The sequence below is a fragment of the Corvus hawaiiensis genome, chromosome 5, assembly GCF_020740725.1.
Source record: "Corvus hawaiiensis isolate bCorHaw1 chromosome 5, bCorHaw1.pri.cur, whole genome shotgun sequence".
Classification (NCBI taxonomy): domain Eukaryota; kingdom Metazoa; phylum Chordata; class Aves; order Passeriformes; family Corvidae; genus Corvus; species Corvus hawaiiensis.
Window position 1 is genome coordinate 28,622,093 of NC_063217.1, and position 22,880 is coordinate 28,644,972.

The 22,880-nt window shown below is 45.4% G+C and overlaps 2 protein-coding genes across 2 annotated transcripts; both read left to right on the top strand.

Moving 5' to 3' along the window:
* Positions 1–3,763: 3,763 nt before the first annotated feature.
* Positions 3,764–10,693, top strand: SRD5A3 (steroid 5 alpha-reductase 3). Its single transcript, XM_048305085.1, has 5 exons — positions 3,764–3,977; positions 6,836–6,987; positions 7,442–7,636; positions 8,720–8,842; positions 9,336–10,693. Exons 1-5 carry the CDS (start codon positions 3,769–3,771, stop codon positions 9,593–9,595), a joined length of 939 nt encoding a protein of 312 aa, XP_048161042.1. The 5' UTR covers positions 3,764–3,768; the 3' UTR covers positions 9,596–10,693.
* Positions 10,694–12,018: 1,325 nt separating this feature from the next.
* TMEM165 (transmembrane protein 165) lies at positions 12,019–21,847 on the top strand. Its single transcript, XM_048305207.1, has 6 exons — positions 12,019–12,216; positions 13,848–14,073; positions 16,449–16,624; positions 17,230–17,412; positions 19,530–19,635; positions 20,900–21,847. Exons 1-6 carry the CDS (start codon positions 12,034–12,036, stop codon positions 20,974–20,976), a joined length of 951 nt encoding a protein of 316 aa, XP_048161164.1. The 5' UTR covers positions 12,019–12,033; the 3' UTR covers positions 20,977–21,847.
* Positions 21,848–22,880: the final 1,033 nt, after the last annotated feature.

Genomic DNA, 22,880 nt, shown 5'->3' on the forward strand with positions numbered 1-22,880 from the left:
TTTCCTGTAGCAACAGCCATGGCTGGAGCCAGCTGGCGTGGAGGGTGCCTTGGGCGTTCAGAAAGTACTATGTGGTCAAGAAAGCCTCGGGGATGCAACTCCACAGCCCTCTGTAGACAACCAGCTTTTCTAAATTACCCACCTGGAGTCTAGCATCTTCCTGTGTAACTCAAATCTGCTCTGCATTATAGGGGGAAAAGGGCCAGCATCCACAAGCAAAGGAAGGATTCAAGCATAAACATAAATCATTGCACTTCTCTCATCATTAAATCTACCACCTACAACCTGTGTTTTGCCATGATTACAGCAGTGACAATAACTTGCAGGGACACTGTGGAGCTTGGGGGAATGTTGCTGATGGGTGGACTCTGAGACCTTTTCATAGGAGATTAAAGCAATTTCTGAGTAAGTGTTGACCAAAACATTGTGGACCACAGCACTTTCCTGAAGCTGCTGCACACAGTCACTGCCATGGGCTGGTCCATGGGCACAGCATTCATGCTGTGGCTCTTATTTGCCCCACAGGAAATCCCATATGGCAGCAGTGCTGAAGCCAATTGTTAAAATTTAAAAGTGACCTGCTCTATCTCTTATGGCTGCAGTTTTCTCAAACACTAATTCTCTCCCTTCCCACCTTCATGTCCTGGTAGAGTGCAGAACAAGTCTTGGGCCATGCCCTCCTTGCCTGGCTTTGCTGGTAGTAACACTTCAGTCAACACATCACAGCTGGCAACACAGCTTGCCATGTAGAATTGGTGCCTTGTAAAAACACCCACATGTAGAGGATTCCTGGTCCTTATTCCTGAGAGCTTAGTTCATGAAAGAGTTATTTGATATTAAATATTTGGTAGTTCACTGACCTCCATGAGAGCTGTATCACCAAGGCTCTGGGTCAGATAAATTTGGAAGATTATTGAAGAGCCAAAAAGTTGAGTACCTGTCACCCTAAATGGGAACACGGCAAGATGCACTGTGTGTCTTCAGTTATGTGGGACAGTCCTGCTGTCATACACCAAATCTATTCCTGAGCAGCACACCTGTAGGCACTCTGGCCTTCACTGTCTCATAGGCACTGTAACAGCCACATTCCTTATCCTTCATTTTACAAACATCCCCAAAGCCCAAACTCCACAGAAAAATGTAGCTTGACAGCAGTGGAAGCCAAAGATCCACTCAGACGGCTGCAGAGCCATGCCATATACCCAGCCAGGAGTGTTAGACCATGATTTCATGAAAATGGCAACTGCACTGGCCACCAAAATTGCTGAGCAAAGCTATTTGAAGTTTTAGAAGGTTGCTGCTTAGACAAAGGAAGGACTTGCTTTATATGCCAGACCATTGCTGCCCCTTGTCTCATCTGTCTTTTGGAAGCCGTAAAAGGAGCAGACTGCAGAGGCAAGGCTGCAATGCATCTCCTTTGTGTTTCAGACAGGAGATGAGGCTGAAAAGAAAGAGGCACATCTGCAGTGTTTCAGAGAGCCACACTGCAAGAGCAGACAATGTCCAGCTGTGGGGAATGTGCAGCACAAAAGGACAGGGTGCTTCGCATCAGGACCTGCAGAAGCACATTGCAGCTGTGACTTGCAGGCTGTCACAAACAGCTCTTTTGCCATCACTGCTTGCAAAGCAGACATGGCTGCTCCCTGCTTACACACACCCTGCTCTGCCAGAGCCAGTAGCCACAGCAGTGCTTCAGAAATGTGGCTGTGTGGAACGCAGAGATAAGCACAGCAAGGCAGCTGCTGACTGAGCTCCCCAGCTGCAGGGCTGGGAAGCAGGGATGGTGACACCCCTAACTCTTGCCCAGCACAGCCTGGATACGCTCTCTTTCCCCCTTCTCTCACCAGCTGGGGGATTACTCACACATGGCTAGCTTCTCACTCCCCAAAAATTTACACCCATCTGCCTGATATACTCATCTCCTGCTAATTACTAAAACCATTCGGCCATGAAATCCCTGAACCAGATTTAGGTTTCAGTTATACAGAATTGACAAAAGAATTAGATTGAGCTCCAAGCATTGACAAAAATGATACTGAATTTAACATATTTGTATAACCTGTCATGCAGATAGAACCAGAGAGCTACCAACACGTTTTAGCAGGAAATGGGAACTTCAGTGATTTTTTCCCAAAGCAATGTTACTGATACCATGCGTGCTTCAGCAGAGCATGTGCTGATTTGAAGGATTCACTGATAGGATTGATTAATGAAGTCATACCTCAAAATAATCTAGGCACGGTTTATACCTCAGCTTAGTAAAGTACATTGGTAAAATATAAAATTTGCACCTCAATGTGCAAATTTGCACCTCACCTTGTAGTGAGTGAGGGGCCCAAAACTGAAGACAGCACTCGAGGTATGATGATCACTGCCCTGGTCCTGCTGGCCACACCATTGCTCATACAGGCCAGGATGCCACTGGCCTTCTTGGCCATCTGGCTACACACTAGCTCATGTTCAGCTGCTATTGACCAGCACCCCCAGGTGCTTTTCTGCTGGGCAGCTTTCCAGCCACTCTGCCCCCAGCCTGTAGCACTGCAGGGGGTTGTTGTGACCCAGGTGCTGGACCCAGCACCTAGCCTTGTTGAACCTCACATTACTGGTCTTGGCCCATCAATCCAGCCTGTCCAGATCTCTCTGCAGAGCCTTCCTGCCCTCCAGCAGATCAACACTCTCACCCACTTGATGTTATCCATGAATTTACTGAGGGTACACTCGACTCCCTCATACAATCAACAATAAAGATCAATAATAAAGACATTAAACAGGACTGTGCTCAATACTGAGCCTTGGAGACCAGCCGCCAGCTGTATGCAGCACCATTCACCACCACTCTCTGGGCCCGGCTACCCAGCCAGTTCTTAACCCAGCGAAGGGTGCACCTGTCCAAGCCGTGGGCTGCCAGCTTTTCCAGGAGACTGCCGCAGGAAACGGCGTCAAAGGCTTTGCTGAAGTCCGGGTAGACAACATCCCCCGGCGCTGCTCTGGGCGTAGCTACAGGGACAGCGCGCAGCGGCCGCAGCTCCCGCATGGCCGCTCGATCTCCAGGAGCCCTGCTTTTCCCGAGAACGGGAAGCGGAAGGGACAGCGCCGCCGCCGGGGCGGAGTGGGGCGGGGCGGGCGGGGCGGGCGGGGCGGGGATGGGGCGGGGATGGGGAGGGGCGGAGCGGGGCGGAGCGGGGCGGAGCGGGCGGGGCGGGGCGGAGCGGGGCGGGGCGGAGCGGGGCGGAGCGGGGCGGGGCGGGCGGGGCGGGCCGGGCGGGGCGGGGCCGGGCGGGGCGGGGCGGGGCGGGGCGGGGCGGGGCGGGGCGGGGCGGGGCGGGGCGGGGCGGGGCGGGGCGGGGCGGGGCGGGGCGGGGCCGGGCGGGGCGGGGCGGGGCGGGGCGGGGCCGGGCGGGGCCGGGCGGGGCGGGGCGGGGCGGGGGCGGGGCGGGGCGGGGCGGGGCGGGGCCGGGCGGGGCCGGGCGGGGCGGGGCGGGGCGGAGCCGGGCGGGGCGGGGCCGGGGCAGGGGCCGGAGCGGGGCGGGGCGGAGCCGGGCGGGGCGGGGCCGGGGCGGGGGCGGGGCGGGGCGGAGCCGGGCGGGGCGGGGCCGGGGCAGGGGCCGGAGCGGGGCGGGGCGGAGCCGGGCGGGGCGGGGCCGGGGCAGGGGCCGGAGCGGGGCGGGGCGGAGCCGGGCGGGGCGGGGCCGGGGCAGGGGCCGGAGCGGGGCGGGGCGGAGCGGGGCGGGGCCGGGGCAGGGGCCGGCGCGCAGCGGGGCCGGGGCGATGCTGGCGGCGCTGGCCGCCGCCTGGTCCCTGCTGGCTGCCGCCTTCCTGGCGGCGCTGCTGCTGCTCCGGTGGGCCCCGGCGCCGCGGCCCGGTGGCGTTGGCCTGGTGATCTCCGGCCTCTTCCAGGACCTCATTCGCTACGGGAAGACGAAGCGCGGGTGCGGGCAGCTCCCGGGCTGGCTGCGGCTCCTCCAGGTGCCCAAGAGGTGAGGGGCGGGTTCTGCCGCCATCGCGGCACGCAGCGGTGGCCGAGCGTGTCTCGGTTACCGCAGGCGGAGGCCGCGGCAGGGAACAGCACACGCAGAGGGCACGGCGGAGTTTTATCGAGCTGGGCTCAGCTTTGTTGCAGAAGTGTTCGTCTGGTTCTGCAGATGGGGATCCGAGGAGCGTAGATACTGCGAGCGGTCATACAGAATCTGTGTGTTCCAAATCGGAACAAAAGCCTAATCTCTTCCAGTCGCATGCGAGGTCTCCAAAACAAACCTTCCTGCAAGACTCAGGTCAGGCACCTGGGAACGTGGAATCCTGAGTAACTGTGACTGTGCAAATATGCTGCAGCTTGACTGTCCTACACAAATTCTCAGTCGTTGCCTTCTCCCTTCAAGGTTTCTTTTTGAAATGTGACCAATAACAGCAAGGGAACACAGCAATCTAGATCCTGCATGAACAGTCTCTGATAAGGCAAACAGCCACTGCGTTATCCAAATCCATCTTAATGGATGTTTGGTGAAATGAAATTAAATATATGTATATGTTTAGATGTTGAATGAAATTAAATAGATGTTTAGTGAAATTATGAAAGGGGGCAATCCCCCCACCGACCTCACCCCTCCATTTACAGCTTTTTATGTGTTTCTGGTTTTTTATATTATGGGATTTCTTACTTTTTGATCAGCTGAGATTCGTGACTAGAACTAGTCTTTGACTTGAACGTGGGCCAGACAGGATCTTGCAAGGCCAGCAGGACAGGACTGGGAGGCTACTCAGCCTGAAGATCTGATTGCCCCTGTTGTAACAATCTCTGACACATTTTGTATACAAAGCTTTCAAACCAAATGTTAAATGTTAAAAAAAAAGTTTTGTGACACAGCATGTTATTCATGGAAAGGTAGTGTAGTATTTTGGTTATCAGGCTTCATGATACAGCAAATACCCAGGGGTGTGTTTAAGATGTGCAGTACTCTGAGCGAAAATAAGGACTCATAAAGGCTTTGTCTTAATCACTGTGTACTGCAGGTTCTTGTCTGAGTTGACCTTTCTCCAACAAGTTTCCCAACATCCCTTCTTAGGGAGATTGGTGTCTGAAGAATGTGCTTTTTCAGGGCATTGGTCTCAAGGTCTCAACATCTACAAAGCAATTCTCTTACTTAATTAGTGAATCCATAACACTTCTGAAAGAATAGAGAAGATCTTAAAGGTAGCCACCGAGGCATTTTCTGTTCTTTTCATCTGTGTCTTTTTTCCAGACAAGAATTGTGTTTTTACTAGCCTGGGCTTGTTTTTAACTTTGCCATTCTGTCTTGTAAAATGTTGTGTTGCATTTCAGATTGGTTTGGCAAATAGTGAAAATTCCTCTCGTTGAGGAGGGATGGCACGTGTGCTTACTGCCGTGCGGGTTTGATCTCTAGGTCAGATATCCTCAGTGTAACTGGGATTACTGAAAGATCGCAGGGTGTGTCTCTTTTAAGGTGCCAGGGCTTGTTTGTGTGCTGGTAGCACAAATCAATGTGGAGAAAGTTCCCTGGCAAGTGGCAAGATACGGGTCGACTGAGTAACAGGACAGCAGGGAAAGAGCTTGAAACTTGGAGGTGGTGGCGAGTTTTTATCAACATACAAATTCTGTTTGTCTTATAAACAGGAAGTGAGGGAGAGGGGTTAAATTTTAGTTCTGCTGTTGCGAATCAGCAGACGGAATGTTGCAGTTTCTGCTTGGTAGGAGAAGGAACTGAGAAGTGATAATCTGGAGGGGCAACCAGCTGCTAATGGGCAAGGTGCTCTGGAGCACGCAGGGATGCTCGCTGCCGCTGTGATTCTGACTTGAGCTCTTTTGTGATCTAGAGATACCTGATGTGCCCTGGGGGGGGGAGTCATTTTCATTGGTTTCACTACGCAAGGGTGTTGTACCCCTTCACTGCCCCGAGAGTAATATAAAGTCTTCCCTTGGCTATACAGTTATATTCTAGTTTTGTACCTATAGTTACATTGTCAAGTCAAGGCCATCAGCGTCTTCCCATGGGATGTATTTTATGTCTTTGCAGTTGTTTCCTGAGGTCCTGATTTGTCTTCACTCCCAGAAGGACTTTTAATTTTAAAAGCAAAAGGAAATACTGGATCATTTAGTTTGAGCTGGATGTTGTAAGCAGCTGTAGGCTGTTTAACACAACCCAGTTACCTGCCTTGACTGTCATGTCTTGCATTTTGTTAATGCACAGTACGCTTTTATAAATGCATTATGGGGTTGGGAGATTGATTGTTTTCTTAAAAAGCCAAAAGTGTGGTCTTGCCTTGTAATCACCCAGCAGTGTTGATGGTCACTGCTTTTTTCCTATATGATTGTTGCAGACCTTGGCTTTGCAGAGGGACAAGATATTTTAATGTAGAGCACGGTAATTACTTCTAGGTGCCTTTGATGAACTTTAACATGTCATGTAATGCACCCACTGGAACTGAGAAAAGTGGGAGTGCTGTGAGGTACAGCAGCTTGGAAGGAGAAAACTAATCTGGATATGCTTTGAGTGGTGTAAATTATAAAGAAAATGTTATGTACATCACAATTAGCTGTAAGCCTTGAGGAATACCTTTGCAATGTCTCCTCTTTAGTGCAGCTACGTTAGTAAGGTAAGCTAAGCTAAGTTAGAGGTTATTTCAGGCAGCATTTCACTGGGGTAAAATGTGTTAAGGTTATTCCTGCTTGGTACCACTGAAGTCCTGAGTTCTCTACTTGGACATTTGATGTGGGCACCAGAAAGGAATGTCCTCACCATCAGGCAAGCATGTCCTGCAGCTGCATTTCCAACTAAGGAATGATGAGAACATTAAGGAAAATCCTTTTTTGCTCCCACAGGTGGTTTACTCACTTTTATGTGGTTTCTGTGCTCTGGAATGGTTTTCTGCTGATCTGGCTTTTCCGAGCTGAGTTCCTTGGAGAGTCATTCCCATCATGGATTCAGGACATGCACCATGCTCTTGGCAGAGATTCTCAGAGCGAGGACATGGGCAAGTATTCCAGCTATTATGATGTAGATATATAAATATTAAAAAACTGTATTACCAACGCTGTGCTGAATTTGTATCCAAGTGCTACTTCATTGGTCGCTTTTCAACTACACTCCAAATTACTTTCCTGGTACACCAGGTACCTTTGTCAAGGTACCTTATTCAAGGTAGAAATATTTCTACCTTATTTCTACCATATTCAAGATAGAAATATTTCTAATTTATGGATATGATGGCTTTCAGCAGTCCTTTTAACAGAAAGGGCCATTAGCTCCTTCTGGAAGAAATCTTGCTCTGGTCAGCAGTGCCTCACCTGTACAAATATTTTCCCCAGTTAATTTAAAATGAGGGTAAAATTTTGCTGTGGGTAGAGGGAACAACAGTCTTTTTGAAGCACTGCCAGGGTAAATTGTCCCTGTCTGTTTCAAAGTTGCTATTTTTTATCTGTAAGCAGATAGTGAGCACTTCTCTGCGCTCCTGGTTCTCTTGCTCCTTTGGCTGCATAGCTGTCGAAGACTTGCAGAATGCCTCTGGACCAGCGTGTTTTCCAGTGGTGTCATTCATATTGTGCAGTATTGCTTTGGACTTGGTTACTACATTGCTGTTGGCTCAACTGTGCTGTGTCAAGTGCCTACTAATGTCAGGAATGGTAAGTGCCTGCTTAGTTATCATCAAAGATGCAATTTTGCTCTCATTTGTTTCTATTGTGGCAAATGGTTTCATAGAGGGCTGCTTGTTTGAGAAGTGTGTTAACTGATGAGACATAAAAGTACTTCCTGGCATAGTTCAAAGTAATTACATTTCAGTGTATCATACAATCAGCCAGCATTATACACAGACAGTGACACACTTTCATGTTAACTGTCATACTTATTTGCTGAAAGAAATTCACAAAGATACTTTCAGGATATCGATCATATGCTTTGTGAAGGACAGTAATAAGTACCAGTTCTCAAATGCCACTACACAACTTCAGTTCTAAAACTGAGGAGGAGTTTTTTTGTTGTAAGCTTTCCTGCAAGGTGAGTCTGCAAAGCTGTCTTGGCCACCTTGTTTTTCTTCCACAGAGAACTTGCCACTGCTCTGCCTTGACTCAGGCAGACTCTTCTTTCCCTTGGTACTGTAATGCTTTCATTAATACATGAGAAATTTGTATTACATGACTTGTTTCTGCCAACACGTTCCATTGGGTCTCACAACTGAGCTGCTAAATCCTCTGCATAGACGAACCACCAGCTGGTTGTAGCACTCCTCCTGTGATTAATTTTTGTGAGGCAGTAATTACCAGGTTTGGTGAAGTTTTTAACCACTTTGAACCACATAGGGTGGGGAGCAGTATGTAGGTGTATGTATGTATATTGCTGTGAAGAAGACAACTGTGTGCTTGCATGTTGACCTGAGCCATGACAACATGTTTAATTAGGATAACAATAGCTACAAACAGGGTTAAATATTGAGGTCTTGGGCTACCAATTATGTATCGCTGCACATCACACTGTATTTCAAACTGCTGGATTAATAACTAGGTATTTTAGTATAGAGCAATCAAGGGAAATGAGCTACTAGCTGGGCACTTAAATGATGCAGGATTTAAAAGCATCTTTTAAGGAATTAGAGGCTCGCTACTAGAATTTGTAAGACAGTTACATTTTAAAAAATGTATATAGTGTTTTGGGATGATGCTTGGGAAGTTACTTCCTGGGTGTATATTAATAAAACATGTTTCATTCAGGAAAAGAGCTTTCTGTGCAGATCTGCTGGTATCACATTATAGGAGTTATCATGTACATTTGGGCTTCTCTTCACCAACACAGATGTCTTGCAATTCTAGCTAATCTTAGGAAAAGCAGATCAGGTAAGATGTTTCTTTTCTGTCTACTGTTTACTTAGGGATTATCTTCTGGTTGGTTCAGTAGGCTTCTGTAGCTTCTAATACCTTAAACACAAGTGTTACTCAGTTCCTGTAGTGTGTAGATTAAATGAGGCTGTTTGGAAAAGAGATTGGATGGCTGAATTGGGGGGAGAGGGTGTGGTATGTCTGTATATATAGTTCTGTAAAACTTAAAATGAAGCTCTCTCTTCCAACATCTTAAGGATGGACACATCCTAATGATTATGGCCTGTGCCACTCCTCGGGGGCCTCACTTCTGTTTCCATGTGGGATAAAAATTGGTTTCCTTACTCTGTATTTGCACAGCCAGAGGTGGCATCTTCTTAAGTGCAAAGCTGCCAGATCAGATGGAGGTGGATGATGATGATAACTTTAATAAGGATATTGTTCTGTAACTGTGAGAAGAAGAGTTTGTTTAATGCATCTTCCCAATTAATTTCTGTCTGTCTGGTTGCAGGAAAGGTCGTAAGTCTGAGCCACAGTGTACCTTTTGGAGACTGGTTTGAGAGTGTTTCCTGCCCTCATTATTTTGCAGAGCTTCTCATATATGTTTCTATGGCCATCACACTTGGAATTCGCAATGTGACGTGGTGGTGTGTAGTGATGTATGTTCTTTTTAACCAGGCACTGGCCGCTGTTTTGTGTCATGAGTTTTATCAGAAAAGCTTTAGCTCCTATCCAAAGCATCGGAAAGCATTTATACCATTTGTGTTTTAGAGAATTTTTTTCTAAAGTATCTCTAGTGCAAACTGGGAATATAAGAGATTAATGGTTTATTACAACCAAGGTAAAGTTGCACACTTTCTCCAGTTCTACCTCAATAGGTCATAATTTTAATGATAATCTCATCCATGTAACCAGTTTGTGAGGAAATGTAAGATCTCTGCATATCATACAATATAAAAAAGGTTTACTGAAGACCTTAATTCAAAGTGGAGAGATGCTAATCATGTCTTTTCTCTTTTATATCTTATGCATAAAACACTTGCTGTTGTGCAGCAAGTCCAAATACATATATGTGAAGACCATTGAAAGGAGGGAATCATTTGAACTACTGTATTTCATGTCTTGACTAATATTTAAGCATATTTCTTTCCAAGTCTTTTCTTTGAATCACTTCAGAGGGAGGCAAATCGTGTATCTTTCTGTGCTTCCCTGCTGACAATGGAAACCAGCCACTGCTTTACAACTGTAAACACAAAAAGCAATGGAAAAAGCTGTGGTGGAGGAATGACTCATGCTCAGCAGTGGAAATAAACATACCCATTCGCTGCATTTTCTCTCCTGCTCCAAAGTGTTTTCATTCATTGATGAAGACTGTTTTATCCCTAAAGTGGGGAAAATAGTGGGAGGTTCTCTGACTAAAAAGACAGTAGAAGAGAATTGGCAGAAAATTAATGTTCTTGGTTGTGGTTCTGTTGTCTTTATAGTGGGTTATTTGAGTCCCTCGTGTGTTAGAGGGGACAGCTGTGCAGGATGACCATGACCACAACTACACTGGTTTTTAAACAGATATAATGAACTGCTAAGGCAGACACCACACAGAAACCAGTACCTGACAAGCATTGCAAAGAAATTCTTTACTGGGGAGGTGATGTCACTCAGCACAGGGACTTTTTTTTGCACTTAACTACTGAATATTTTGGTCATTCTCATGATACTGGTGTGAATGATCAGTCTGTGTGATGAAGTATATGGGTGCTGGTGTTTCAGCATGTTGTCTATTTACATGCACTATTTTGTATATAAAAGAAGTATTTTTATACACTGAAATATATCTTATGAATTGCCTAATTAAAAGCTTATTACACTCTATTTCCATTTTGTATGATTTTTCAAAATTGAACTTACATATTTGAAAAACATGAGCAATCACTTTACACAAATTGTTGTGCCTCTCTTGGCTGTCACATCCCTCTCTCTATCAACACTCCCATAGTTACAGTTCACCATGGAACATCAGCAGCCATGTCTTGGAACTGCATCTATCTGTATAACTTTTTAAAGTGGTTTTCGAGAGGATCCTTGAGCCTGTGTCCAAATGCGTTCTGTTTAAATGGTGTTCTTGTCCTGTTTCCGAAATTGCTCCTCAAGAAGCATATTCCTGTCCTTGCTCTGGGGAGAGCATCAGGGCACGCGGCTCTCCTGGGGGCCCCAGGGAGAGCATCGTCTGGAATGCTGTGTCAGGTTCTGGGCTCCTCAGTACAGGAGTGACATGGAGCTCCTGGAGCAGGTCCAGCAAGGGCAACAGAGGTGATTAAGGGATTGGAGCATCTCTCTTACACAAGGAAAGGTGGAAGAAGCTGGGCCTTTTCGGCCTCAAGAAGAGACTGAGAGGGGAACTCATGTCTGTATCTAAAGGGGGGATGGTGCCAAGAGGATGGATTCAGGCTCTCCTTGGTGGTGCCAACCAATGGGACAAGAGGCAATGGGCAGAAACTGATGCACAGGAAGTTCCACCTGAGTATGAGGAAGAACTTTACTGTGCGGGTGACCGAGCACTGGAACAGATTGTCCACAGAGGCTGTGGAGTCTCCCTCTCTGCAGATATTCAGGAACTGTCTGGACACAACCCAGTGCCGTGTGCTCTAGGATGACCCTGCTTGTGCAGGTTGGACCAGATGACCCGCTGTGGTCGCTCCCAGCCTGGCCCGTTCTGCGATTCCGTGCTCGGGGCGCACGGCCCTGCGGGGGTCACGCATACCCGAAGCGCTGCTGTGCACTTGGCCATCAGTGAAGCCGAGACGTGTTCGGGCCGTTTCTATGCGGATTGTTTTGCCGCCTGACACAGCCGCTCCCTGTCCCTCCCGCTGTGCCCTTTCCCTGCCCGCAAGCAACTCCGAACGGGGAAATGACGCGCTTGGACTCGCCCGCTCCCCGGGAACGCCGCACAGCCACCTTTGCCCGTCCCCTCGCGACGCCGGGAGCCGGAGGAGGGGGTGGCAACCCAGGCCGGGATCTCGCCCCGAGCGCCGCGGGGCCACCCCGCGACCCCCAGGACACAGCGGCGGTTCCCCCGGCGGGGCGGGGCGGGGGGCGGGACGTCCGCGCGCGGCAGGAAGCGGGTGGGGGCGGCGGCGGGGCCGCGGCGCGGGCGGTGACGCGGCTCTCCTAACCGGGGCTCGCGCCGCCCCCCAGCTCCGCGCTCGGCCGCCATGGGGTCCCCGCCGCCGCCGCCGCCGCTGCCGCCGCTCCCGAGGGCCGCCGCACTGCTGCTGGCGGCCGCCCTGCTGCTGGCGGCCCCGGCGCGGCTCCGCGCCGCTCCCGAGGAAGAGCCCGGTAGGAAGAAGGAGCCGCCGCCACCGCCGGCGGCGCAGGGAGCGGAACCGCGGGCTGAGGTGAGGCGGGGACGGGCCGCGCCGGCTGCCCGCGCTGTGCCCGCCGCGGCAGCTCTCGGCCGGCGTCGCGCCGCGCCGTCCGGAGGCCATGGCGTTCCGAAATTCCCCGCTTTTAGCAGAAAAAAGGAGGGCTGCAGGACCACCGCATCCTCCCCTTTTTCTGCTAAAAGAGGGATATCTAGGTCCGGCATGGGAAGGGGGTCAGCGCTCTCTTTCCCCCGCAGAAGCAGCTGAAAGCAAGCTTTGTTGCTACTCCGAGCCTGCCGGTTTTTTTTCCCCTCAACATTTAATATAAATTTCTTTGCGTTAAAACTTGTTAAACAGTGTTCTCGGTGAGGGGATTCTAGTGCCACTGATCACACAGAGGTATGGAAGAATTACTGGCATGTGGCTTGGTGTAGCACATGGAGCACGCCAGATGGTCACATACCCGAACCAGAAAACAGAGTGCTGAAAAAGGTGAAGGAGCTCTGGGAAGTCACAGTGTGTCACACAGAGCGTGGGAGCTTCTAAATATCAACACCAAAAACTTGGAGCACTGCTGAAAGTGGAATGCTGGGAAGCCGTCATGTCAAAACATGCTGCGGGGCTGTCTCTGCTGGTGGATGTGCTGGAACAAGCTTTCTCAGCCATGCCTGGTCAAGGATGTGAACACCGACACAGAGATCTTGTGCCTTGCTTTTGATCATAGATACCTTACTGTGTGTAGAAGTGAACACTTCGGTGAGTGGGTGGGAACCTGGAGTGTGCTGGTCTGGTTTCACTGCTGGAGTGTCTTAAAGTTAGTTTTCAACAACCACAGAGCAAGTGCAGAAAAAGCTGATGAAAACTTGCACAAAATTTGCCTTGGGCTCAAACTGAAAGAGCAGAAATATAGGTTAGATATTAGGGAGAAATTCTTTCATGTGAGAGGGGTTAGGCACTGGTACTGGTTGCCCAGAGAAATTTTGGATGCCCCATTCCTGGGAGTGTTCAAGGCCAGGTTGGATGGAGCTCTGAGCAATCTGGTCTAGTGAAAAACGTTCCTGCCCATTGCAGGGATCTTAAAACTAGATGATTGCTAAAGACCCTTCCAACCCAACCCATTCTGTGAATCTATAACATTTTAAGGCATCTGAGATGCAAAGATTTTGCAAGGGAAGAAAATGATCCTGACCATATTTGAACGGGCTTCTTACTTTCCTAAGGTATCATAGTCATTCAGTTCTATTTTGAAGCACTTACTAATACTTATATCAGAAAACTGTTTAAGGTTAAGTTCATAAAGTAGGTAAGTATTTTAAAGATTGCAGTATTAGACCTGAGCTGAGCATGTTTTGTTGTAATGGTGGTTCTCATGTTCTGGTAAATAGTGTGTAGAGTGAAGTAATGTTTTAATAATCAGCAGGATCTGGTCCTCTTGCTAAGTGCCTAACTGGCAATTTGAGGTGGGTGGCAGCCAGGAACTAGTTAACAATCATTAATGAGCATGAGAGGTACTTAAAATGTCACTCTACACAGTATGGTATGACAGGAGAAATATAAGGCTCTGTACTTCTGTCTCCTAAGTGTTAAAGCCTAATTGATGAGTGTTTAGGATTTGTTTTGGTTTTTTCTCTCCCCCCTCCCTTCCCCCCCCCCCCTTCTTACAGAAAGGCTCCTCACTAGTTGCTCCAGTCCACATTGTCAGTGAAGAGTCAGCTGACAAGACTAATTTGGGCTTTATTCATGCCTTTGTGGCTGCTATATCGGTCATCATCGTGTCAGAACTGGGGGACAAGACCTTCTTCATCGCAGCCATCATGGCCATGCGGTACAACCGTCTGACTGTACTGGCTGGTGCTATGCTTGCCCTGGGACTGATGACATGTTTATCAGGTTAGCAGTCTGTTTTTTCCTTTTTGTTTTATCTCTTAAGAAGTGACGGGTATGTATTTATCAAAAAACCTTATTTGGAATGCACATAGTACATCCATGCAGTTTTCTCTTTTGTGGAGAGTGTGAAGCTTTTCCTGTGGAGCATGGAATCTCAGATGGAATATTTAGGCTTTTGGCTCTAATGAAGTCGTTGTGTTCCCTAGGCTTCAACAGGAGTTTAAGGAAGGGGAATGAGATGGAGAGCCTAAGCACTTTGTTTGATTTTTGGACCCCTGGTTTCCTTTTTTTTTTTTTTTTTTTTTTAGCTCCTGCCAAATTAGTGTGCCTGAAGGGAATGTGGGAGTGGCTTCTGTTTTTCCTCCTAAGGCAAAAGATTCTTTATATGATGACACATTTTCCTCATCTGACTTGTATTCCTGCACACGTAGCTGTTTGGATTTGTGCTGGGAACTGCATAAGTGGAAGATGAAGGGGAGGGAGTAGGAAGTAAGGTATCAGGTGGCACTTGAGGAACCTGTAGCTGTGGGCACTTATGTAGCTGTGATTGTAAAATGGAGCAGCCTTCAGGTACATCAGATGCAGCACAGAGTTTGTCTGTGTGCTCATTTCTTACCATGCCCATGTCAGAAATACTTGAAATAGTGGTGATTGGTGTGTACACACTGGAGACAGCCAGTTCACTGGCTCAGGCTGCTTGGCAAGGGTTTCTGTGAATGGTTTCTGGGTGTGTAGCTGTTGCTGTGTACACTGCTGCGATTATTGCAGTTTTAGTTAGAGCAGTTTCCACTTGCATTGTGTGTAGTTTCTCCTGCCCATTATGGCTCTCTTCTTCTATACAAATTATTTCTTCAAATCTTTCTGGATGCTTTCTCATAAAAGCTTCCTTTTCTGCTTTTATCCCTCAGTTTAGAGGTTCCCAATTATTTCTTCCCTTTTCAGAAAGGAACTTGTTTTGTTGTTGGGTTCTTCCTCCCCCACACCCTTTCCTTCTCCTATCTCTTGCCCTTGTTTTATACAAGCTGAGTTTGGAAATTCCTGGGGGGTTTGCCCACCTTAATTTCATGAAGACATGCTCATTTAAACTCATTAGTTCCAAGTAATCTACTTGAGATATTTTTTCAAGCTGTGCTTGGCTAAATAAGCTGTCTTACAGTTCTGATTATTTCACTGTCTATGCTTATATATGTAATAAATGCTAAGAAAAAGATAGCTTTTTTTGTCTAGCTTTCTTGCATTGTTTTACTGTAGTATTTTCAGTCTTTTTAAAGAAGTTTACTTTAACTCCTGGTTAATTTAGCTGTGCAAATAGTACTGCTATTCATGTAGGTATGTGCTGTGTTTATAAGCCTGATTAATTTTGGTCTCATATTCTTACTTCTGGTAGTGGCAGTGCAGAGTTATTTCTAGATCATGTAGTAACTTCTGAGTGTATTTTTCAACTAAGAAGGTGTGTACAAGAAAGCACACATGGTAATATGCTTTCTTTTAGCTGATTGCATGTGGAGTAAAAAAACAGCAGAAATACTTGTGAGTTCATGGTCCAAGCAACCTTGAATATAAGGTGTGGAGTTTTAATTTCTTCCCATTTATATAGGCCTTTTTCTGTCAAAAAATGCTAAGTGGTCTTACTTTGTGAAAAGTAAGTACTCTGTCCTGGATACATATTTCTTATTTAAGAACTAGTTTTGGCTTAGTTTGATCACCTTCTATACTTCTAAAAGATGCACTGTGGAGGTTGCTTTTCCATCTCTAAGTGGGATCTGCCTTTGAAATAAAGAAAGATCAAAGTTAGTCACATTGTGTGTATGGGGGGATGAGGGAAGTAGTAATGTGCACTTGGCAAAGGAAGACAGACATGGATTCACCCAGCTGGATGGTTTGTAGTTATGCCTGATAGATTTAACTTGTTGATGATCTTATTCTAACTTTATCTGATAAATTAAATTATTGGAAAGAGATGTTATCCAATATGTAAATGGAATTAACTGGGGTACAGTGTGACTAATCTAACACAATTACAGATGGTAGTTTCATGGTGTGCATGGAGAAAGGCAGGACTGGATAGACCTTGATGGGAAAGATAATTTTGTTTGGACTGGCTCTCAGGAACAACAGCACCCCAACTTTGGCTGGAGTGCGTTGTCTGCATCTTAGTGGACTTCAGCCTCTGGCATGACTGGTAATGGTTGGAGCGCCTAGCGTGTTATCTTCCAAAAACTTAGAAAATTATACAAAAATAACAAAAGATGCAATATTTATTTATCAGTGGATATTTGGATTTCAGACTTTGCTAGCAAGCATTTCTTAGAATGTGGGAAAAACAACTATGATCCTCGTGCTTATTTTTTTAAATGACACATTTGTTTTCTTTTCAGTTTTGTTTGGCTATGCCACCACAGTTATTCCTCGTGTGTACACGTACTATGTGTCTACAGCACTGTTTGCAATCTTTGGCATCCGAATGCTACGGGAAGGCTTGAAAATGAGTCCAGATGAGGGTCAGGAAGAGCTGGAGGAAGTTCAAGCAGAAATTAAAAAAAAAGATGAGGAAGTAAGTAATAAAATTGCTGTTGGTTACAGCTGGTGGAAGAATTACAGCCGTGAAGCTGCAGAACAGCACTGTCATGTTTGGGGTGTTGGGCTGTGTCTGTGATTGGTAATCTGACACAGAAAGTGTGTGGTAGATAGGACAGAAGATGCCCCTGGAGGCTCTTTTAGCAGGTGATTCCAGTCCTGTGGCAAGCCTGGCTTCTTAGGACAGAAGGGACCTTCTGCTTAGTGTGGGTGTTCTTGAGGTGTTTTTAATGCATTACTAGTAGAGGACACCGACAGTTCATTCTTGGCTCTACTTCTATTTCTTTTTATGGTCAGACGCTTTATTTGTAAGCAGTACAAGATGGACAATAATCAGAGGTTAGAGCTGATTACAACTATATATGTGTGTGTATTTATACATACATGCACGCATATACTTAGCATTTTTTTTGCAATGGTGACTGTATAAATAATATGTTGATAATGCAGCAGTCAGTGGCTAACAACATTCTAGAAACTAAATGTCTAGCTGTATTGTTAAGTGTTTCATTTGGGTTGTTCAGATGACATTTTTAATTTTATGGTTATTTCTTTTTTTTTTTTTCCCCTTGACCTCCACAGCTTCAGAGAACTAAACTGTTAAATGGGCCAGGAGATGTGGAATCTGGGCCAGGCACCACTATACCTCAGAAGAAGTGGCTGCACTTTATTTCTCCAATCTTTGTTCAAGCTTTTACTTTAACATTTTTAGCAGAGTGGGGCGATCGTTCTCAATTAACAACCATAGTCTTGGCTGCCAGAGAGGTGAGTGTTGCAGAATCCCTGCTGTTCTTTTGCCTTCTTTGGGTTGCCCTTAGAGAGGTATGAGGCAAAATACTCTTGGGAGGTATCAGATTCATACCTGCTGCCTTGATGTGGCTTAGTGTGTATCAAGACCTGACAAGAAGGGCACTGAAGCTCTGTAGAGTATTAAAACTACTGTTACATGATTGGACTGCACTGGCATTTCTAGAAATAGCTGCTTTATATCATGCAGCCGAAATCAACTGGATTTTGTTACAGTGTTGAGAGATGCTACAGAACAGATGTTTCTTTGCTCTGTGCAGTCATTAAGTTTTAACTGGGTAACTTTAAAAGATAGTTCCATTCCATCGAACTTAAAACTGTTAGATACCTCAGATACCTCTTGTTAAAATATGAGTTCATATGGTACAGTGTATAGAAGGACAATAAACTCTAAACTGCTGGGCACTAAGTAATGCTGTGAATTAAATTACATTCATTGTGATGATTAGACTGTACATAACTGTATTATATTTAAGGAAGATGAAGGCTTATAGTCAAGCTTTTAATAAACATAAGTAGCCTGCCTGTGCTCTTTCATGCATTGAGATAATTTACATTTCTTTCCCTAGGACTCATGCTTCTTTTCAGGTGCACTTTCAAACATTCCCTAGGGATAAATCAGGGCTGTGTAATGAAGGAGGCTGTAATCTGCAGGAACCTCTTGTCTCCATTACAGTGTAGGGAAGATGTTTAGAGCTAATAGCAGGAGAGGATGATCTCATTGTTCAGGCAGTTACATGCCATCTTGGAAAAAATGGAAGCCCTACAGCCTCTGCCCAATTTGCTGGGCAGGTTGCTTAAGCCCATCTTTTCATGGGGGATTGTTGGCTTCTGGTTTGCATTTCCTAAGTGTCCCATTAGGAAGTGTCTGTCATACTCTTTGGTCTGGTTTGTGAAGTGCTGAGCATTGCAGTTAAAGCCTGTGGGCTGTCATACCTGTAGAATATGAAATGTTCATAAGAGTGCTACCAAACAAATGCTACAAAAACTTAATTTAAGGTATCTTGATACTGGCTTTCAAAATCAGTGAATAATTATGATGGAATGGGGGGATGAGATCCACCTTCTGCCAGTGAGGGCTGTATAGGTAATTGCTGGCTGCAGGGATATCCAGAGACTCTGGGTCCCAATCCTGGGGCCCTGTTTCTTCTGCTGGCCCAGCCCTGCTTCTCCTGCACTTCTTTGTGCTTTCCAACCTGCCAAGTGCTTGGTGGTCACCACCTTTTCTCACTGGCTTGTGGTTTTGGTTCTTTTGGGCCAGTGAGTGTTGTCTTCAAATGATAGAATTTCTTAGACAGTTTTGCTGTTCGTCTCTTTGAGATTTCATGCATTCCTCAGGTGATGGCAGCAGCTTTTTTTTTTCCTCTTGGAGCTAAAAATGTGACATAGAGATGAGCAGAGGACATACGCTGTCCTTAACCATGTCATTTCTAAGGAGATCTGAGAAACCTCTTTATGTAGTACAGTTGTTCACACACTGAGGAGCTGCTTGTTATTCAGTGATGTGAAAAGCTGTTGTTGACAGTAAATTATAAAATAGTTTCTTATCCTCTGGACTTCCATGCTTCCCTCTTCGGATGACGGAGGGGGGTAGAGTGTAGAGCACAAGTGGGTGAAACAGGGCAAAGAACTTGGAATGTTGTAGCTGCTGAAAGCTTTCATTTGCAGTTCAAGGACTTATTTTTCTCTTTCTTTATAGGTAGGTTGGTGTTCTTCCAGCTGATGCATATTGTGTTTTTCAACAGCTGCCACCTTCCCTCTAGAGGTTGCTTACTGTTTTAACTACAACGGAGCGATTTCTGGATCTATATTTAACAACTTAAAGATGTTGCTTGGCTGAAACATGCTATATGCTCCTATCTTAGGCTGGATTTAAGTCTGTCTCACCAGCTGATGTTCACTATTACTAGTCTTTAAGACAGTGCTGAATGGCAAAGCAGAGGAATCACCAGATGTATCCTTCATGCTTGGCAGTCTGCAACCAGGGAATCAAAGCACTGCTCCGAGGTTGTTGTAGGACTAATGGGTTTTTAACAGTGCTGATTTATCCCTTTGTGCTTTTTTTTCCCCCTCAGGATCCCTATGGTGTGGCAGTAGGAGGAACAGTGGGACATTGCCTATGCACTGGTTTAGCAGTTATTGGAGGGAGAATGATAGCACAAAAAATTTCTGTTAGGACTGGTAAGTGAAAGCTCACTCCAACCAAAAAAATGTAATGCTGGTAATGTTTGTGGTGTAAAGGGCTGCATGCTTGGGAATGGTGTTTCTCAAAACTTTTGGAAAACCCGTAAACTGGTGGTTTGGATTTTTTGGGGACTTTTTTTGAGCCTGTCTTACATCCCACCTTGTTTTGCTTCACTATTAGCTACTCCTTTTAGGAGACCAAAGGAAGGAAATACACTATTTTGAATGGTCAGTATTTATTGTTTGACAGTGGATAATAGAAATTCTGTTGCAATTCTGAGTCTAGGCCATCAGGTGATCAAGAGAACTGCATACTAGTGACTTATACCAGCCATATAAAAGCCTTAAAAGCTACTCTGTGTGGCATAAATGTATTTTTTTTTTATCATACCTGCTATCTGCAACAGGCAGGACCAGTAAGGTTGCATTGGGTTGTTTGTTTTTGCTTAGCTTGGGTTGCAGCTTGCTTCCACTGTCAGTCCTATGATGTGGGAGATTTCTTGCTCCCAAGAATAATCCTGTGAAGCTGTTTCCTATATATGTTAATTCAGAATATTTATTCTGTAGTTGCAGAGGTGGTAAAAAAACCCAACTTTGTTGCTTAAAGTGAAACAGGCATGCTGTTGTGTTTGTTTTCCAAGGAAGGTGGTGACAAAATGCTAATCTAACAATGATTTCATATGTGCCAAGCACAGTGTGGATCTTGAGCCACAGGAATAGCCTTAGATTAAACCAAAGATCTTTCTAGCATGTTAGTTTGTTTAAAGAGTCAGAGAACATATACAGTGGTGCTTTCCCAGAATTCTGTCCCAGTCTCTAGCAGATTGTGGCCATTGCAAGCAGTTAATGTTTTTGATACTTTTTCTTTCAATACAGTTGCCTAAAATGTGCAAAAAATGCTAATTATGTCAGTCCCAATTGATGGCTTGCTATGGCATGAGAGTATTCTATCCTATTTTCTGCCCTACAGCCAAATACTCAGCAGCAGTTGTTAACCTAGTTTTATACTGGCTCAAGTAATGAGTAAAACAAAGCTTCCTTCTGTGGGCCAGAATATATTCTTGGAGATGCAGTTAGACAGTGGGTTGGCATATGGGCATCCCCATACTGAGCTGGAAACAACATCCACTGCTTGTAGCACAGATTTTTAAGTAAGGTTATTTGGGAATCAGACATTTAAAAAAATAAAGTCTGTAATGTGTCATGGAAGATAATTACTTTTTGATATCTAATTTCATCTTGGTTTGTGTTTCCTTTTCAGTGACAATCATAGGAGGCATTGTCTTCTTAGCATTTGCATTTTCTGCACTATTTATAAGTCCAGACTCTGGTTTTTAAAATTTTTCATTGCTGTAAAAGAACAAGGATTGGAAGCATCAAGCAGTTTTCCTTGTGCATTTTTGTATATAATGTACAGAATTCCAGTTAAACAAGTGCTGAAGATGACACACTGAACTTTTTATAGCGGATGATTCATGGGACTGATGCATTTATGGACAGCTTCTGCAGTGGAGATCTGCTGATTGTCTGGTTTGTTTGTGCTGTGGTGCCTGCTCCCACAGTGGGATTTGAGTGGTTTTCTCACTTGCTGGACCCAGCTCAGCTGAGTTCAAGGATCTACTCTCTGAAGTATTGAGAATTCCTCTTTTCTTCTTCCATTACACACAACCACCTTTCCTGTTTCTTCAAGAGCTGATTCTTCAGGTGTCTTAAAGCAGACTGTGTCTTGTTCCATGTTGCTCAACAGCAGGTGTTAAGGAGAAAACTGCTGGCTCCCACCTCCAAAGATGGTGGTTCCATGGTGCACCTGAGGCTGGATAATCTAACCAACAAGAAAGCTGGGAGCAGTTCCTATGCCATCCAGTGGCTGAGCCAACCAACAGAGAATGTTACAAACTTAATTTAGAGGGAAAACTTCTTAATCAGGGATTTTTATCAGGAAATTGATGTGGGGTGATTAACAACCTACTGTGTTCAATATGCAATCTGGCTGGAGCTAGTATTATTTGACTTTTTTTTTCTTTTTTTTGATTTTTAAATATTGAGGTATACAGAAAGTAATGAAGTGGTCCAACTTAACCATATTCCATTCCCAGGATTGCGCAGTAACAGAATTCTTAGGTTTAGATGTGTTCCTGATTTTTCTTTTTAGGAATAGAAATGTAATCTGGAAGAGTATTAATAAAACATAGTGTCTCCATTTGTATTACTTTCAGTATTGTTTCTGATGGCTGCCAGAATTCCTGCCACAAAGATTTACCTAGTGATAATGTACTTAAGGTGAGGAAAGTTTACCAAATTTATTTTGGTTACTGATAAATGCCAGTGTTATAAAGACCTTGAAAATGTTGAGTGCTGAAGGTACATGGGTTGCAGAAATACATGCTTATCTCTGCTCTCCAATGGTGATTTGGATTCTGAGCCTGTATAACCCACTAAGAGCTACCTTGTAGCAGTCTTGGAAGATAGAAGACATGGTTTCTAATATAATGAATCTGCCTTTTTTTGAAGCTGAAGTAATATGGAGCATTACAAATTTGACCATTCCATTTGTATATCACAAACAGAGCAGCCCCTAATCCTTCTTTTAGGTGTCTCTTCCCAGAAAACCCCTTAATGCCACATTTCTGAAACTCTTAAGACCATAGCAGTACAATGCCAGGCATGCACAGTGGTATGAAAACAGGCTGCCATTTCAGGCTCCAGGTCTGCATGTTCACATCTTGGCCCAAAGGAACTGCATTGGTTTGCTGGTGAGATTTTTTTTTTTGATTGTTTTAAGGGGGTTTTTTGTTGTTGTTTTTGTTCTCTTTTGAATCAAACTTTGTAGCCAAAACCTTCTTTCCCACACTCTGAGGACCCACGCTGCCCATGATGAGTTTCAACTCCTGTAGGGAGTGCATTTGTAGCAGAGGTCATGTTAAAACAGGGCAGGAACAGGCATCTGCAGGGAAGAGCCTAAACTTCTAACTGTGGGACACCTGCTTGTTGTGTTAATCAGAAGCAGTGCCGCTGTACGTTCACACAGATCTGTCCCAGGTAGCGTAACTGTGGTGCCACCTGATTTTTCTTTTTAGGAATAGAAATGTAATTGGGAAAAGACATGGAAATTTTTTACTCAAAATCCAAAAAGCCAACCCAGTTGGCCATGCTCTAATTGTAGAAGCTTCCCGAAGTTTGTGTGTGCTGCTTAATGCTATTTTTGGTATGAAAAGATAGGATTGTAGGATCAACAGGAGAAT

Excerpts from the sequence above, each read along its gene's own strand:
- SRD5A3 (XM_048305085.1), top strand. The coding sequence starts at position 3,769 with ATGCTGGCGGCGCTGGCCGCCGCCTGGTCCCTGCTGGCTGCCGCCTTC. Across the intron at positions 7,637-8,719 it reads GCCTACTAATGTCAGGAATG|GAAAAGAGCTTTCTGTGCAG; the intron begins GTAAGTGCCTGC and ends TGTTTCATTCAG. Across the intron at positions 8,843-9,335 it reads TCTTAGGAAAAGCAGATCAG|GAAAGGTCGTAAGTCTGAGC; the intron begins GTAAGATGTTTC and ends GTCTGGTTGCAG.
- TMEM165 (XM_048305207.1), top strand. The coding sequence starts at position 12,034 with ATGGGGTCCCCGCCGCCGCCGCCGCCGCTGCCGCCGCTCCCGAGGGCC. Across the intron at positions 12,217-13,847 it reads GAGCGGAACCGCGGGCTGAG|AAAGGCTCCTCACTAGTTGC; the intron begins GTGAGGCGGGGA and ends CCCTTCTTACAG. Across the intron at positions 14,074-16,448 it reads ACTGATGACATGTTTATCAG|TTTTGTTTGGCTATGCCACC; the intron begins GTTAGCAGTCTG and ends TTTTCTTTTCAG.